Below are 14801 nucleotides of genomic sequence, written 5' to 3'. Positions count from 1 at the left end.
AGATCAGTCTTTTCAGGACCTTTACAGTTTTTGTTTGTTTTTTTGTTTCATTTTGTTTTTTGGTAATTAAGATGTTTTCTGGCAACTTATGTATCCATTGAGAACATTAATTTCAGTATACTGGAATTAGAGAACAGAAGACAGAGATGGTGTTTCAGTATTACAGCTGAAAACTTTCCTTTCCTCTCAATTCCCTGTCAAGCCAAGATAGTGATGATTTTGCTGTTATTGGTGGTGATAATGACAAAATAGATTGCTGTCTTTAATTAGACTGTTAGTATGTGACAAGAGCTTTATTAGGCATGATTACAATTAATGCTTATGCGATAGGTATTTTGAATCTCATTTACATTGTAGGAAATTGAAGCTTAGTGAAATCGAAACATCCACTGTTAAAGTACACAGTTAGTATCATATATCATCAGTCTTAAGACCCACCATTATTTTATGTATGGCTAAGAATTTTTAGATACTTGTATATATAACATCCCTTGGAGTTTTAAGACTCTTCTAAATTTCAGGGATGATAAAATGTAAAGAAAAATCATACCTTAGAATTGATAAAATATGTCAAATTGTTGTGAAGCTAGGGTTAAATCCATTACAAAGCCTATTTTTGCTCTATATGAGAAATACTTATGGATGTTAAACTGTTTGGATATGAGTTTCTGGGAATTCCCCCCACTCACACTTCTTCCTAATCAAACCTTTTTGACTCTAATGAATTTAATACAATACCACAAATATTTTTAAAGTATGAGCATTGTTAGGTAATACATACAGAGATGAACAAAAAAGTGTCTGGCCTCAAGTAAGCTCTTCTCTAATGGAGTGCATATATCTATATGAACACAAGGCAGAATCCTGGTTTCTGTAATAGAGGTATATGTGAAGGACTGTGGGACTATGGAAGAGGGAAGGATTACTTTAGAAGGGATGGTCCCTGAACTTGTCCTTTTAATGCAAAGAGTAAATGTAAAATGGATTTTGATGATATTTGTATGTTGGAACTTGCACCTGGAATTATGAGAATGGAATTCCGTACCTTGTTTTGTAGAAATAATTCTGATAGAAGTAGTTGGGTAGGTGCATTATTTTATGTCAAGAAAATAAAATATATCTGCCTGAGAATTCAGAAACTTGAAGACAAAGCACAATAAAGAACATTTGGGGACTCCCCTGGCAGTCCAGTGGTTAAGACTCCACACTCCCAATGCAGGGGACCTGGTTCGATCCCTGGTCAGGGAACTAAGATCCCACATGCCACACAGTGTGGCCCAAAAAAAAACAACAAAAAACCTGGATGTTATTTAAAGAAAAACACAAGTTGTGACTCAAGGAAGAGAAACAGGTTGTCAGAGCTGTTACAGAGGCAAGAGGTAGTAGTAATGGAAGAGTTTATCTAAACAGATTTGTTCAGCTATAGATGTGACACTTTTGAATTGCCTTAGTTCCAGTTTCATTTCAGAAGTTTTAGCAGAAGCGGTAGAATGAAGGTTTAGCGGAGACAGTAAAGGTGTAGTACTCTTGACCTTGATCTTGATCTTGTAGTTAACACCAAGTTACTGAAGTGAAAGTTACTAAAAACTTGAGAGTGATTTCGTTTTAAGAATCTCACCAACCAAAAACAGAAAAAAGAACTCTGGTCTTAGTTGATTACTCTATACCATCTCCAAAATTTTAGAAGATATAGTATAAAGATCTCTTTGAAAGGAGTAGATGTTCTTAAAAGCTTCCTTATTCAAAAATAAGCAGTGAAGAAAAGGGAGTAGTGAAGAAAAAAAGCAACTTTTCTAATGCGTAAGGTGAATAGTGTTTAAAACCTATCACAAATTTAAAGTTGAAAAGTAAATCTCAACAGAGTAACAAATTTAATAAGTTGTGTAATTGGCTCTATCAAACCAGTTGCCTTTAGTGCATTTAAGATGGGGTGAAACATGCAGAAAAATTAAGCACTTTTGTTTACCAGTAAGCTCCGTGTGGCTGCCTAAAATTTACTAGAGTGCCTCAGAGAAAAGAATAGGTTCGCTAGTGCCGCTCTGTTCCTTGCAGCCTTGACCACGCTTAGGTGTGGGTTCAGGTCTTTTATCTAATGATGGAAAACCAGTGGAAAATGGGAGCACTTTCTGAGAATGGTTGAATTGTGAAGGGACTAACAATCATAAGGGGAATGATTTCTATTGTCTTGAGTAAGTTGGAGTTGTGATTTTGATAATTGTTTTATCAGGATATCCAAAAGATGTCACAGTCATAACTCAGAATGAAATGCTGATGATGAAAATGATAAGACTAATAAAAGGGCTTTAAAAAGAATGTTAGGAATAAAGAGATTATAGAAGATTCAGCCACTTAATAAAGAGCTGTCAGTGGGATATCAGAAATACGTAACTTATTTTGCTTCAGTAGTTTTTTATAGGGGAGAATATAATGGAAAGAGGAGAATTGAACATGATAACTAAGATGGGTGATACATTAAGAGACTTGAGTTGCATTTCAGGGTACTGAGGTTGATGTTGTAAGGTTATTAGACTCATAAATTAGGAAAATGCTGTAGGTGTAGCATAGCATGTGTGGATTTCAGTAAGGTTTTTGACGAAGTCTTTCCTGCCACTTATACAGAAAAAAATAGAGGAAAGTAGATTTATAAGTGATAAAAATGTGATACTTAGTGAATGTTAATCCAACTTTGAAAAAAGTCTCTGCTAGCTGCTGTTATCCTTGTCTTCTGTTTTTTTCGATATTATCTTTATTTATTTATTTGGCTGCGTCGGGTCTCAGTTGCGGCATGTGGGATCTTCGTTGCGACATGCAGGATCTTTCGTTGTGGCAGGCGGGCTCAGTGGTTGCGGTGTGGGCTTAGTTGCCCCGCAGCATGTGGGATCTTAGTTCCCTGACCAGGGATTGAACCCGGGCCCCCTGCATTGGAAGGCGGATTCTTAACCACTGGACCACCAGGGAAGTCCCTCAGTATTATCACTGATGCTTTGCCTGAAGACATTGTTGAAGAAACTAGAGATGAATATACCAGGATGTATACTAAGGACGTATATCAGTATATCAGGATAAAAAGTCATTTGCCACCTGGGTCCTATGGAGTCTTTTTGGTTTTTTTAAAATATTTTTTAGTCGTCTTACAAATAATTTAAAAGCGAGACTAAAGGGATAGGGGAAAATAAACATAATTAGGAATTTTAATATAGTTGAAATATAGCAAACCTTTTTATGTCAACTAATTTCAAATGTCACATGTTCTTTTAACAAAACAGAACAGTCCAGGTTCTTGTTCCAAAATACTATAAGATGAAGTCATTCCTGTTGAATGACTAATTGAATGAAAATACCCTTAGAGATTTTTGTCCTTAGAGATACATTTTTCGCTCATCAGTTCTTGAGTTTGAGAAATACGTTTGGGATGCAGTCATTTGAAAACTCACCGTCTGATATTTCACTTGAACATTAAATTTCACCGTTACCATTAGAGTCTAGAATGCTGCTGTCTTTTTTTTTTTGCATTCATCATCTGCTTTGTCTAAGTATTGTGAAATATTGGGAATTCCTGGTGGTCCAGTGGTTTGGACTCTGCGCTTACACTGGCAAGGGCGCGGGTTCAATCCCTGGTCGAGGTAAGATCCCGCAAGCTTTGCGCCCCAAAAGAAAAAAATTTTGTGAAATATGTTTCTTTCAGTTTTCTTCTCTTTGTCATTATGGACAGAAAATGAAACATCTAAATATCCATTGTCCAAGGAAAGCTAAAAGCAGACTACAGATATGTCTCCAGTCTTATTTATACCTTCTTGAAATATAATGCAGTGTTTTTGGTGATGCAGTAAAACTGAATGATGGTGGTTTCACTGTTGAATCACCCTTCTCAACAATTCCATTTTTTTTGTTGTTATTATTTTAGTCTTTTTGGCTACAGTTGGGAGTAATTGATGAGTAATAATGGAATAATTCTTAGGATGATGAAATGACAAAATGTTTCAGTTTATAGGAAAATAAGACCTCTACGATCCCATAACATATCTTAGATATAGCTAAGGGTCCAGTGGACCTAATGCTAATTGCAAGATCATAAGATAAAATTTGGTAGAATATTAAAAGTAGATTTTCTCTTTGTTCTTCATAAGATTGTTAAGAAAGAATAAAAGTCATGAATCACAACCTTTTCAAATAGGTAAAACTGCTCAAAAAAGAACCTCAAAAACTAGCATTGGTTGCAGTGGATTCTGCTGGTTATACCAAGGGTTGACCATTAAATAGAAAATCAAAGGTGAAAAACAAGTGGGTGGGATGGTAGGTAGGATGCTCAAGGTGAATGGTGAGGTAAGAAGTAAATAATGTGAAGGATGTATGAGTACTGAATTAGACCAAACAATACGGCTCAGGATAAAGTTGAAAATTTTCTTGCTGTGTTGTTAAGAATTTTATTTTTATTGTACCATTTTAAAGGCATAAGCCAGGACTGTGCTTTAAAAACATTTTGATTTGTTCTCAAACATATACTTATTTACCAACTTTTTGGTCAATTTTGTGGAATAAAGACTAATAGCACTTTAATTCTAATTTTAGCTTTAATTTATTTCTAAACCTTGAAAATGTTACTTGTCTTTGGTGAGCCTGTTCATAAATTAAGACACTTGGAACAGTTCTTTACTGCTCTTTTTGGCTCTTAATTTTTATGCTGCTTTCTTTTGTTTCAGTTTAAATGTCATTAGAGTAAGAGTAATTTTTTAAAAAAATTTTATTGAGATATAATTGACATATAACATTGTGTAAGTTTAAGGTGTACAACATATTGATTTGATATGATTATATATTGGGATATGATTACCTCTGTAGTGTTAGCTAACACCTCTATCGTGTCAAATAATTATCATTTCTTTTTTGTGGTGGAAACAATTAAGATTTAGTTTCTTAGCAACTTTGAAATTTATAATACAATATTGTTCTTTATAATCACTGTGCTTGTATTCCTTTTACACATAGGGAGACAAATGCAGAGTTGGAGTAACTTGGTTCACAATCACAGAGTTTGTAGCAAGGGAACAGTAGTTTTGAGTTGCTCTTTTCTGTTAATTATTATAATAGTTCCCAACTTGTGTACCACCAGGAACTCTTCTTACTAATCCTCAACACCTGTGAGATCATGTTTTAGGAATGTTTAACTAGGGAGTCATTTCTTCATAATAATCAGTTTCTCAATTTTAGTTAACACCATGGTATATGTAATTGCTAGTCAAGTTCATACTGATTAGCACCATGTAAGCAGTATCCCTATAGCAAGTTGCTGTAATTCTAGTCCTAGGGGGGCAAAAAGGTTTAAATTTTAGTTTTTCCTATAATTAGGCTTCATTGCCTAACTTTTATTAGTCTTTCTGAAATATTTTACATATTTGAGTACTTCCTAATACTCTTTTGTGAATTCCTAGAGGTGGAGGTTGAAAAAGACCCAAGTTGAGAACTGATTTTGCAAGATCAGTGATTTTGATAGTGGGGTTTGAGCTTCGTTTTGCTTCTACACGTGCAGTGGGTGACTTAGTTCTTTATATATCATTCATGATACAGTCCTTTTATTCTTTTTTTTTTTTTAATTTTAATATTTATTTATTTGGCTGCACCGGGTCTTAGTTGTGGCACGTGGGATCTTTAGTTGCAGCATGTGGGATCTATTTACCTGACCAGGGATCGAACCCGGGCCCCCTGCATTGGGAGCGTGGAGTCCTAACCACTGAGCCACCAGGGAAGTCCCCCTTTATTCTTGATAGTTTATATTTTCCACAATATAAGATTTGTTTGGAGACCTACTTTATCTTACCATTCTTTTCTAGTGTTATAATATCTCCCTTTTATGGAGGTGTTCTGTGCTTTTAAGTAAAGTTGGATTTATACAAAAGTGCCATTTTAGATTGATCATAAAAGATGCAATGGGATTTCTTTAGGTATTGGGCTCCTTTTTAAAATTGTAATTGTGATGTTTCATTTGCAATAATATTCATTATTTCCCAATGTTTGTGTGTTTGTGTACATTCTCAACAGGCAACTCCTCAGGATAGTCAAGAAGGAACATTTGGGTCAGAGCATTCCGTGTCACCATCACAAGGGAGCAGTCAACAGCATTTCCTTGAACCTGAAGCAAATTTGGATGATTCCATAGATATTCAGCAGCAGGTAAAAAGTAAATGTTTTTCTGGGGCATAAATTTCTAAAATTAATTACAGAAAAAAATCTTAAATATAGTAATAATTTTTATTGTATGTAAAATAATGTAAACCTGAATGGTTTTTTCCTCCTCATTAAGCTCCACATTCTAACCATTTTACTATTAGTCATTAATGCTACTGTGGTGAATATTTTGTAAGGCAGAATTACCAGTACACACTGAATCTCAACCAGGCATTTTGTTTGCTGTTCTTTTGACTTTCAAGGATATGGATATAGATGAAGGGCAAGATGGAGTGGAAGAGGAGATCTTTGAACAGGAAGCAAAGAAAGTGGCTGTTCGCTCAAGATCAAGAACGCATTCACGATCTCGTTCAAGGTTCTACAATACTATTTAAGAATATATATGTAATAAGTATATATAAATATATTTGAAAATGTATGATACATATTTTAAAAATCAAAAAAAAAAGATTAGCTGTGTGCGAACATTTAAATTGTTGGCTTTACTTTTTTGCATCCTTTATTTCTTTGCATCAAGATTAAAGAAAATGTTTTTTGAGAGTGACATCTTATTCTCTCAGGAAGAAGTAATTCAGAACTTCAAAAACAGAAAATATGTGTTCTGTTTTTAATTGGGTGTGGCTGTGGCCATTTATTTGAATAATTTGCATGAGTCACGGCAGTATCATGAGACTTGGGTTTGGGGTTATATCTGGTTTTAGTTAATAACGTCATGATAGTCAGCTTAGGGTATTATTGCCTCTGAGCAACAGTTAAATCAAGCTGTAGAGGAACAGTATTAGAAACTCCATTGTATTTCTCACATTCCATTTCATCTCATAATACCAAAAATGCTTATAAAAATAAAACTACAAAAATTATTTTTATAAAGATTAAGCATATCAGACTTTACAAAACATATCCTAGAAATGGTTTTCTCTGTGGGCTGTTCAGCATCGCTGAGGCTCATTAATGTGCCTGTTCATTCAAATGGGAGTTGAAGGTGCCTTATTCTTAACCTGGTAAATTTTCTTGTAGCATGTATATGTTGTTTTTGCTATAAATTGTCTTAAAACTTAAAGTCATTAATCTTTAACATTTTAATGCCCTATTTTCTACACACAAATACCCAGAAAATCTGAACAGCGAATGCTGGAAGAGAGGCATTATCCTTGATGACTTTTTCAGTCATTTCTTGTGTGTTTCAAGAACTCACTTGTATTTACCTCTTGGAAATGAGAGCCTGTCAGTTCATCTTTCTCTAAGCTGATCTCTCTTCAGTGAGTTACAGTGTTAGTGCTGAAACTTCTTTGTCCTAACAACTTCTTTATTTGTCTTAGCAACACCTCCTTACTAAGTATTTTGAAGAGAGTTCAATGGCATATGACTGACAGGAAAGAAGAAACAGTATTTCAGTATCACATTATATTGTAAAGTCAAGCACCGAGATTCTAGACATTGAAAACTTGTAAACAGAATTGTACAGTGGCCTAATGTTCTGTTGAAAACATTCTTTGTTTCTTAATTTTAAGAATGTAACATCTTTGTCACCTAAAGAATCTTTTTGTTTTCTTCCATCTTTCATCCCTGTTCTTGACTCTGGTTTGAAAAATAAGTTGGAAGACACTAAGAGAAAGTGAGGCCTTACTAGAATCTCTTTCTCTTATTCTTCTTTGTGGTTGTGAATGATCACCCAGACTCAGTAAGAATCATTGCAAACAAACATCTGTGACTAGTGTGGACCTAAGCAGTATAGAGATTTGAGAAAATACATGTTTGATACTTGATTATGCTTGAATGTTTTTTAAAAGGTAGCTAAATACAAGACAGTCTTGCCCCCACCCCACCTACAAGGGAGAAATTTGATAGAAAAATAACTTTGTCATTAGAAGTAAAATAAGATTTTTTTTGTAGATCACCAAGAAAACGAAGGTCTAGGTCACGATCTGGTTCTCGAAAGCGTAAACACAGAAAGCGATCACGCTCTCGCTCTAGAGAAAGAAAAAGGAAATCATCACGTTCATACTCAAGTGAAAGAAGAGCTAGAGAAAGGGAGAAAGAACGACAGAAGAAAGGATTGCCTCCAATTAGATCTAAAACATTAAGTGGTAAGTGATGTACAAGCTTTGGTTTCAATAACATTGAGAAAATAGTATCTGCTACAAAGTCTCCCAACCTTATTTTCAGACTAAGAGGTTAATAACTGGTTTGGTATATGAGTAATTATATTTTTGGGTTTTGTAATGTGATAGAGGAGAAAAGAAAAAGGAATAGCAGGTTCTACTCAAGTACTAAAGTCATTGAGAGTTTTTTTTTTTTAATGCTAGTTAGAAAATATGACTTGACTAATGATTTATAAAGTAGACTAGGCCTCGGGTCTGTTTCATGGACACCGTGACTTCTATGCACAGTGTCCTAACCAATTATGAACACTAGGTCTGCAGGAGTAATTATAATAGGAAGCATGCAAATTTTAAAGCTAATTATAAACTTACTGGATCAGTACTGAAGGAGAGATTTCTCTTGTAAAAACTTTCTCTCCTTTATATGTTAATCTATAATGTATGATTAGAACAAATTTGGTAGTCGTGGGAGTTTGTTTTGGGAGAGTGCTGCAGGAGAGTTGACTTGGTAAGCATGTGAGGTATAGGAAAATAAGTTGTAATTAGTGCCAAATTCTGCCTAAACAATTCTTAGCGGGTTATGGCTTTTAAGGTGAACCAACAGACTGCAGATGGTTAAAGTACATAAAACGAAGCAAATTGTCATTCTTCGCCAAGAGCGAAACACTGGTCAGGTTATCTAATTTCTGAATGTATCCAAATAAACTCCTTCTGCCACGGAGATAGATGAATAACTGGTATAACTTATAATGCTGAAGCATCCTAGAAATCTAGGCTTAGGATTAAAGGTGACAGCCATCTTACTAAATTCTAGCCATTTGAACAAGCCTTGGCTATCTTTCCAGAATCTTACCTGATTATGAGAGCCAGTGCTAATTTAATAATGTTGACATTCCTAACTCTGAAAGTTTCTATTTATCCCTTAGGGTGAGGGACAAAATTCAAACATTTCACTGCTGTCTGATAAAATAATGTCAAAGGTCTGATTGTAAAATCTCAACTACGCCTCCTCCCATGATTACCATTAGGACATTCAGAATAACCAGTTTTATGATGGGCTTTTATGTGGAGTCTCTCATTTAGTTCCTCACCTAACTTGTCATGTTTTGTTGCCACCGTTTACATAGTTATTGACTGTGGAATTTATTTTCTGTTGCTGTTTTATTTTCATGGGTAAAACACACAATTAAAAAATTTAGAAAGGACATAAGAAAATACAGTGAAAAGTATATCTTGTCTTTTACCTCAAAACTCTCTTTACTGAGAAGCAATAACAATTTGATGTGGTCCCAACACATTTTAAACACATAACGGTAGTGTTTCTCTGCCCATTGGTTCTTAGAACATGAGTTTTCATGAATAGTCCAGGGGCTGTGAAACATCAACAAACAGTAACATTCTAAGCATCAAGTGTCCCCTTCTCATGGGGTGGAGGAGACTCATTATTACTTTCTGGGGGGGGAAATGGAGTTGTCCATGGGAAAAATTTGTAGAGAGACAATATCAAAAGAGTAGGGGAAACATGGAACAGATTTTGGGGAGATAATGGCAGCTGTAATATGTAGAACAGAGTAATGAAGAGGTGGGAACTATTCAGTGAAAGAGGTCCAGAAATTTGCTAAGGGTTTGTGGTAGGTTGAATAGTGGTCACCCAGAGATGTCCATGTCCAAATCACTGGAGCTTGTAAATATGTTACCTTACATTTGTAGATCTGATTAATAAGGATCTTCAGATGGGGAGATTAACTTGGATTATCCAGAAGGGCCCAGTGTAATCCAAGGGTCCTAATAAGAGGGAAACAGGAGGGTCAGAGAGAAAAGGTGATGTGAATGTGGAAAGGAGAAAGAGATTGGTAAATGCTGCACTGTTGGCTTTGAAGATTGTGGGTTGGGATCATGAGCTGAGGAATGCAGATAGCTTGTAGAAGCCAGCAAAGGCAGAGAAACAAATTCTCTCCTGGGGCCTCCAGAAGGAATGCAGCCTTGTTGACTCATTTTAGACCACCAGAGCTGTAAGAGAATACCTTTTTGTGTTTTAAGGTACTTAGTTTGTGGTGTTTTGTTACAGCAGCGAAAGAAAACTAATATGTTGCCCTTTGAGACTTTGGTTGAATATTAAGTTATTTATGCACAGGGTAAGACTGCATGAGGCAAAGAACAAAGAGCAGGGAAAGAACAATTTCCAGGTATCTGTTAGCTGAAGGATTCCTAAAGCTCACACAGGCCTGGAAGACGTTCAAGTTCTGACCAGCCAGAGTAGAGAGGTAGAGACCTGATTGAAACCCACATTCAGTAGAATGTAATGTGAAACCCACATTGCAATGGTCACATCTTAGTGTGGGGCTGAATTAGCTCTAGAGTAAAACCTGCTCTAGGCTGTGTTGTAGATGAAAGATAACCCAAAAGCTGGAGACTTCTTTTTTTTTTTTTAATGACATTGACATAAATCCAAATATGTTAAAACTCTGCAAATATATCAGCTGTAAATATTTTTAAAGTCAGTGTTTTCAGGAAAAGGAGATGTTCATGGAGACATGAACAGTGCAGCTCAAAGTAGGCAAGATGTCTCATGTGTAGCATTTATTTCTTAAAGGGAAGTGGCTTCCAGCCCTTAAGTATCCCTAAGTCTTTCATGATAAAGAGTTCTAAATCAGCCTTTTCCTTTTTGTATATATATTTTTTGTATATAATTATTCTTTCCTTAAGGTTAAGATACTGTTTTCAGATTTAACTGTTGATTAAGGAGAAACATCCATTTAATCATTCCAGCACAGAAAGATACTTAAAAGGTACACAGATAGGATTGCAGTGAGAAGTGGTTTTGAAACTTTGTTGCACATTAGAATCACCTACAGAATTTTAAAACTCCCAGTTCCTGATCTGTCATACCCCATACCTTCCATCATCTTTTAGAGTGGGTTCCAGATATCCACAGGTGATTGATGTGTGCTGCCACGCTTGAGAACAGGTGATAATGCGAGAAGTTGACTTGGCATAGATGTGAATGGGTACCTGGTATTTTAGTTGATTTTAAACATAACATAAAAATGTCCGTTAACAAGTATTTAAAATATACTGTCTTAAATTTTAATTTATTGTTAGTAGTGTTTTTTCCTCACCTACTTGAAAGAAGTAACTGTCTATGTGATTTGGGTTATTTGTCTCTTATATCTTGACAGTATGTAGTACTACTCTGTGGGTTGGTCAGGTAGACAAGAAGGCAACCCAGCAAGATTTAACCAACCTGTTTGAAGAGTTTGGACAGATTGAATCCATTAATGTAAGTATCAGTTCTTAAGTAATTTAAAGTTAAAAAAAAAATAGGGAGTTTTCAGAGTCACTTTGGTTCCTAATTAGCCCAGTAATATCTGCTTTTAATCAAATTTTAAAAGGATTGTTTGACTCTAATCGTTTTTGTGTTTACTCTGCTGTTGTTTATCTCTTTGCTTAATTAATTTTTCTTTTTTAAATGGAAGTCTAACGAAATATTCTTAGGAGTTTTATAGCGATGTAGTAGCACTTGATTCCTAAAAACATCGAATGTTTGAGTTAGCAGGAACTGTATGTGTGATCTGGTTTAATTCCTGTTTTTGTTAATGAAAGTGAAGAAACTGAGTTAGAATTGTAATCACCTGCACATGAGCACATAGGTAATGGTGGAGACACAACTGGACTTGAGGTCCCAGACTTTTGCCAGCCTCTTCCCACCCCTTCCCCTTCTCTTCCTCTCAGAGCAAACCTGAGGCAAGAAAACCTGTGTGGCCACAGCATAGCTCTATCACTCCTCAGCTTGATTCTTTCAGTGTACCCAGTCTCCACCTTTGAGTATTTTCTTCCTCCTGCAGGGCTATTGTTTTTCCTTGAGGCTAAAATAAGTAATGGAATAGTCATTTGTTTGAGGAGACTTATTCCTTAACTCTCTGATTTTATTCACTGTTATTATACTTTTATGTCTATTGGACCTTTTTATCATTATTTACCAGGAAATTGGCTGGTTTTCCTTTCGAGTCTTAGATTCCTTATATTCTCAACATTCCTTATATGGCCAAACTTGACTTTTTGGTATTAATAACAGCAGTCTTTATTTAAATTGAATTTGACCATTTTGTATTTTACTTTCAACTATGTATGATCTCATTGGAGCCTCACAAGAAGCTGGTTAAGTAATTCAAATATTGTTATTTTACCAGTGAGGAATCTAAATGATTTGTCTAAGTTACACAGATAATAAATAGCTGATTGATTGGTTAATTAATAGGTAATTGGTTGAGTGTTTCAACTTAGGTATTTCAGATTCCTCTTTTTACACCATGAAAGTGTTGTAGGCTTCTCTTTTTGTCTTTTTAAATTTCACCTGTCAGAACATAAGTAATCTCTGAGTCTGTGATCATATAACCTCTGAAATTTTTTCTGATTTTCCCCTGCCTTTAAACTAGTGGTTCTCAGCTCTAGCTGCATATCAGAAATGGGTTGACATTTGAAAAAATAGGGATGCCTTATAGGGATGCCCATGATCAGTACCTTTAGATTCTTATCGAAGTGCCATAATTACACAGGTGATTTTGATGCAAAGCCAGGAATCACTGCTCTGAACAGATCCCGAATCCAAGTAGCATTTTGTATTTTCACGTTGCTTATGACATTTGTAGTCTTTCTTATACCACAGTCATTTGGACATTAGTTTGCCTTGTCTCCCTCTTCTTCTGTATTACCTTTTAAGAGTGTAGTACTTAAAAGTAATAGGCACTAAGTTATTTTGTGAACTGAAGTGTACTGAATGGCTAGTGATAAAATCCAGGATTTGAAAAATTAATGGAAGATTTATAAACCTTTCACTTCGTTTTGGGGGAGTTTGAAGACTGAGAGAAGTCCATTAGATTTAGCATTTAGTAGGTCAAGAGCTCGAATAAAATATTTTCGGTGGGTTGGTAAGGGGTTGGATCTGCATTGCAAGAGATGAATTATGTAAGGGGTTAGATAGACTTCTCTTTTGAGAAATTTGGTATTAAAGTGACAGCTGTAAGCAAGACTGAGGGAAACGTTATTTTGACAGCTAGAGCTTATTAGATATTAAGTACTAACAAAGTGATAGAATACCTTTTGAGTTCTTCATAAAGAAACTGAAATGCTCTGTGTATTTTTCTGAGTTAATACATTAAAGATAATTTTATGATCTGGTAGTTTATAGAGTAGTTTAATGCTTTGTAAATAAACCTCTTGAGATCCTTACACTGAGGCTATCTTCTTATTCATATTAAAATCTTTGTCCAGAAGTACTTGGGCAAAGTTAAGTTTTATAAAATTGAAAAGCTTTAGTTTTATTATTTGTTGTAGATTTTGGACTTTATATTAAGGATAAGATACTTCCCCAAAACAAAAATCCTTCTCACATTACTCAACATAACATTTGGCAAAATTTAAATACTATAGTAAATAAATTGTATGCCTTCAAATATGTTGGCCATACAGTATTGTTTTCCTTTTATCTGGTGGTATTATATACACATCTTTATACATTGCCTTGTTTTAATAGTTCTTCATTGTGTGTTAAAACTTTAGTTGACACGTGATATTCAAGATTTCACATATATCATGGCTTAGAATGAGACCCAACTAGCTTCTGAATTTTTTTTTTTCAACTGATTGTGCATGAATTATACCAATAAACAGATAGCTGGAGGAAGAAAAGGGGAAACAATTCAGTATTAATAATCAATGTTCTGTTCCATTAAAAACCATAAAATGCCAGAAATGACTTGCCCTCCTCATACACCCTTTCTAAAGAAAATAATTTTTTTAATAGATGATTCCTCCCAGGGGCTGTGCTTATGTCTGCATGGTTCATCGACAAGATGCATTTCGGGCTCTTCAGAAACTTAGTTCCGGGTCGTATAAAATTGGGTCCAAGGTCATTAAGGTGAGATTGGGGGGCACATGCTCTTATTTTATTGGATTGTTAGAATGTTTCCTGTATTTAAATTCATCTTCTTCTTTAATGTTATAGGCAAACCTTGACAGAAATTTATTATTTTAGTGTTGTTGAATTATAGAATTTGGCTATAGGTAAAACAATAACCAAAACTTTATTCAAGCAGTTCTTCAAAATCACACATGCACAGTACTCTTAGTCAACCAGGGCACCATTTTATGAGCAGAACTTTTTCATTTTTACAAGTTAGTCTTTCATTCACTCCTTCCCAATGCTTCCTAATCCTACCCCTTACTTATATTATTAATGTCTCCTTTTTAACATCTTGTCTTATACAACTCAGGCCCTTGTGAAGGGTTTATTTATGTATATTTGTTTCCTCTTAGTCTTTAAACTGAGTATTTATTGTGTATTTTTCCATTTTTACTTCTTATAACTAATTTACATTTTATTTCTGCTATTTGGAGTTAATTTATTCCATAGTTTCAGCAACTGAATTAAAAAATTTTAAATTACTTTCAAGGGAGTTAATATGCCCGTGCTTTGTCATTTTATGGCAGAGAGTTTCTCTATGTAAGCAAAAGTGT

At 34.9% G+C, this 14801-nt stretch overlaps 1 protein-coding gene across 7 annotated transcripts in view; it reads left to right on the top strand.

Annotated features, from left to right (window-relative positions):
- The window catches only part of SCAF8 (SR-related CTD associated factor 8), a 197408-nt gene that overhangs the window by 50108 nt on the left and 132499 nt on the right, over positions 1–14801 (top strand). For all 7 annotated transcript variants that reach the window (XM_061207514.1, XM_061207512.1, XM_061207513.1 and 4 more), the window contains 5 exons: positions 6037–6168; positions 6426–6538; positions 8077–8270; positions 11465–11565; positions 14089–14202. In XM_061207514.1, coding sequence (XP_061063497.1) covers positions 6037–6168; positions 6426–6538; positions 8077–8270; positions 11465–11565; positions 14089–14202 — 654 coding nt within the window. The remainder of the gene's footprint in view (positions 1–6036; positions 6169–6425; positions 6539–8076; positions 8271–11464; positions 11566–14088; positions 14203–14801) is intronic.

This window comes from Eubalaena glacialis, chromosome 12, assembly GCF_028564815.1.
Source record: "Eubalaena glacialis isolate mEubGla1 chromosome 12, mEubGla1.1.hap2.+ XY, whole genome shotgun sequence".
Lineage (NCBI taxonomy): Eukaryota > Metazoa > Chordata > Mammalia > Artiodactyla > Balaenidae > Eubalaena > Eubalaena glacialis.
Note: the sequence above shows the minus strand (reverse complement) of the source record. Positions and strands in the feature narration are given on the sequence as shown.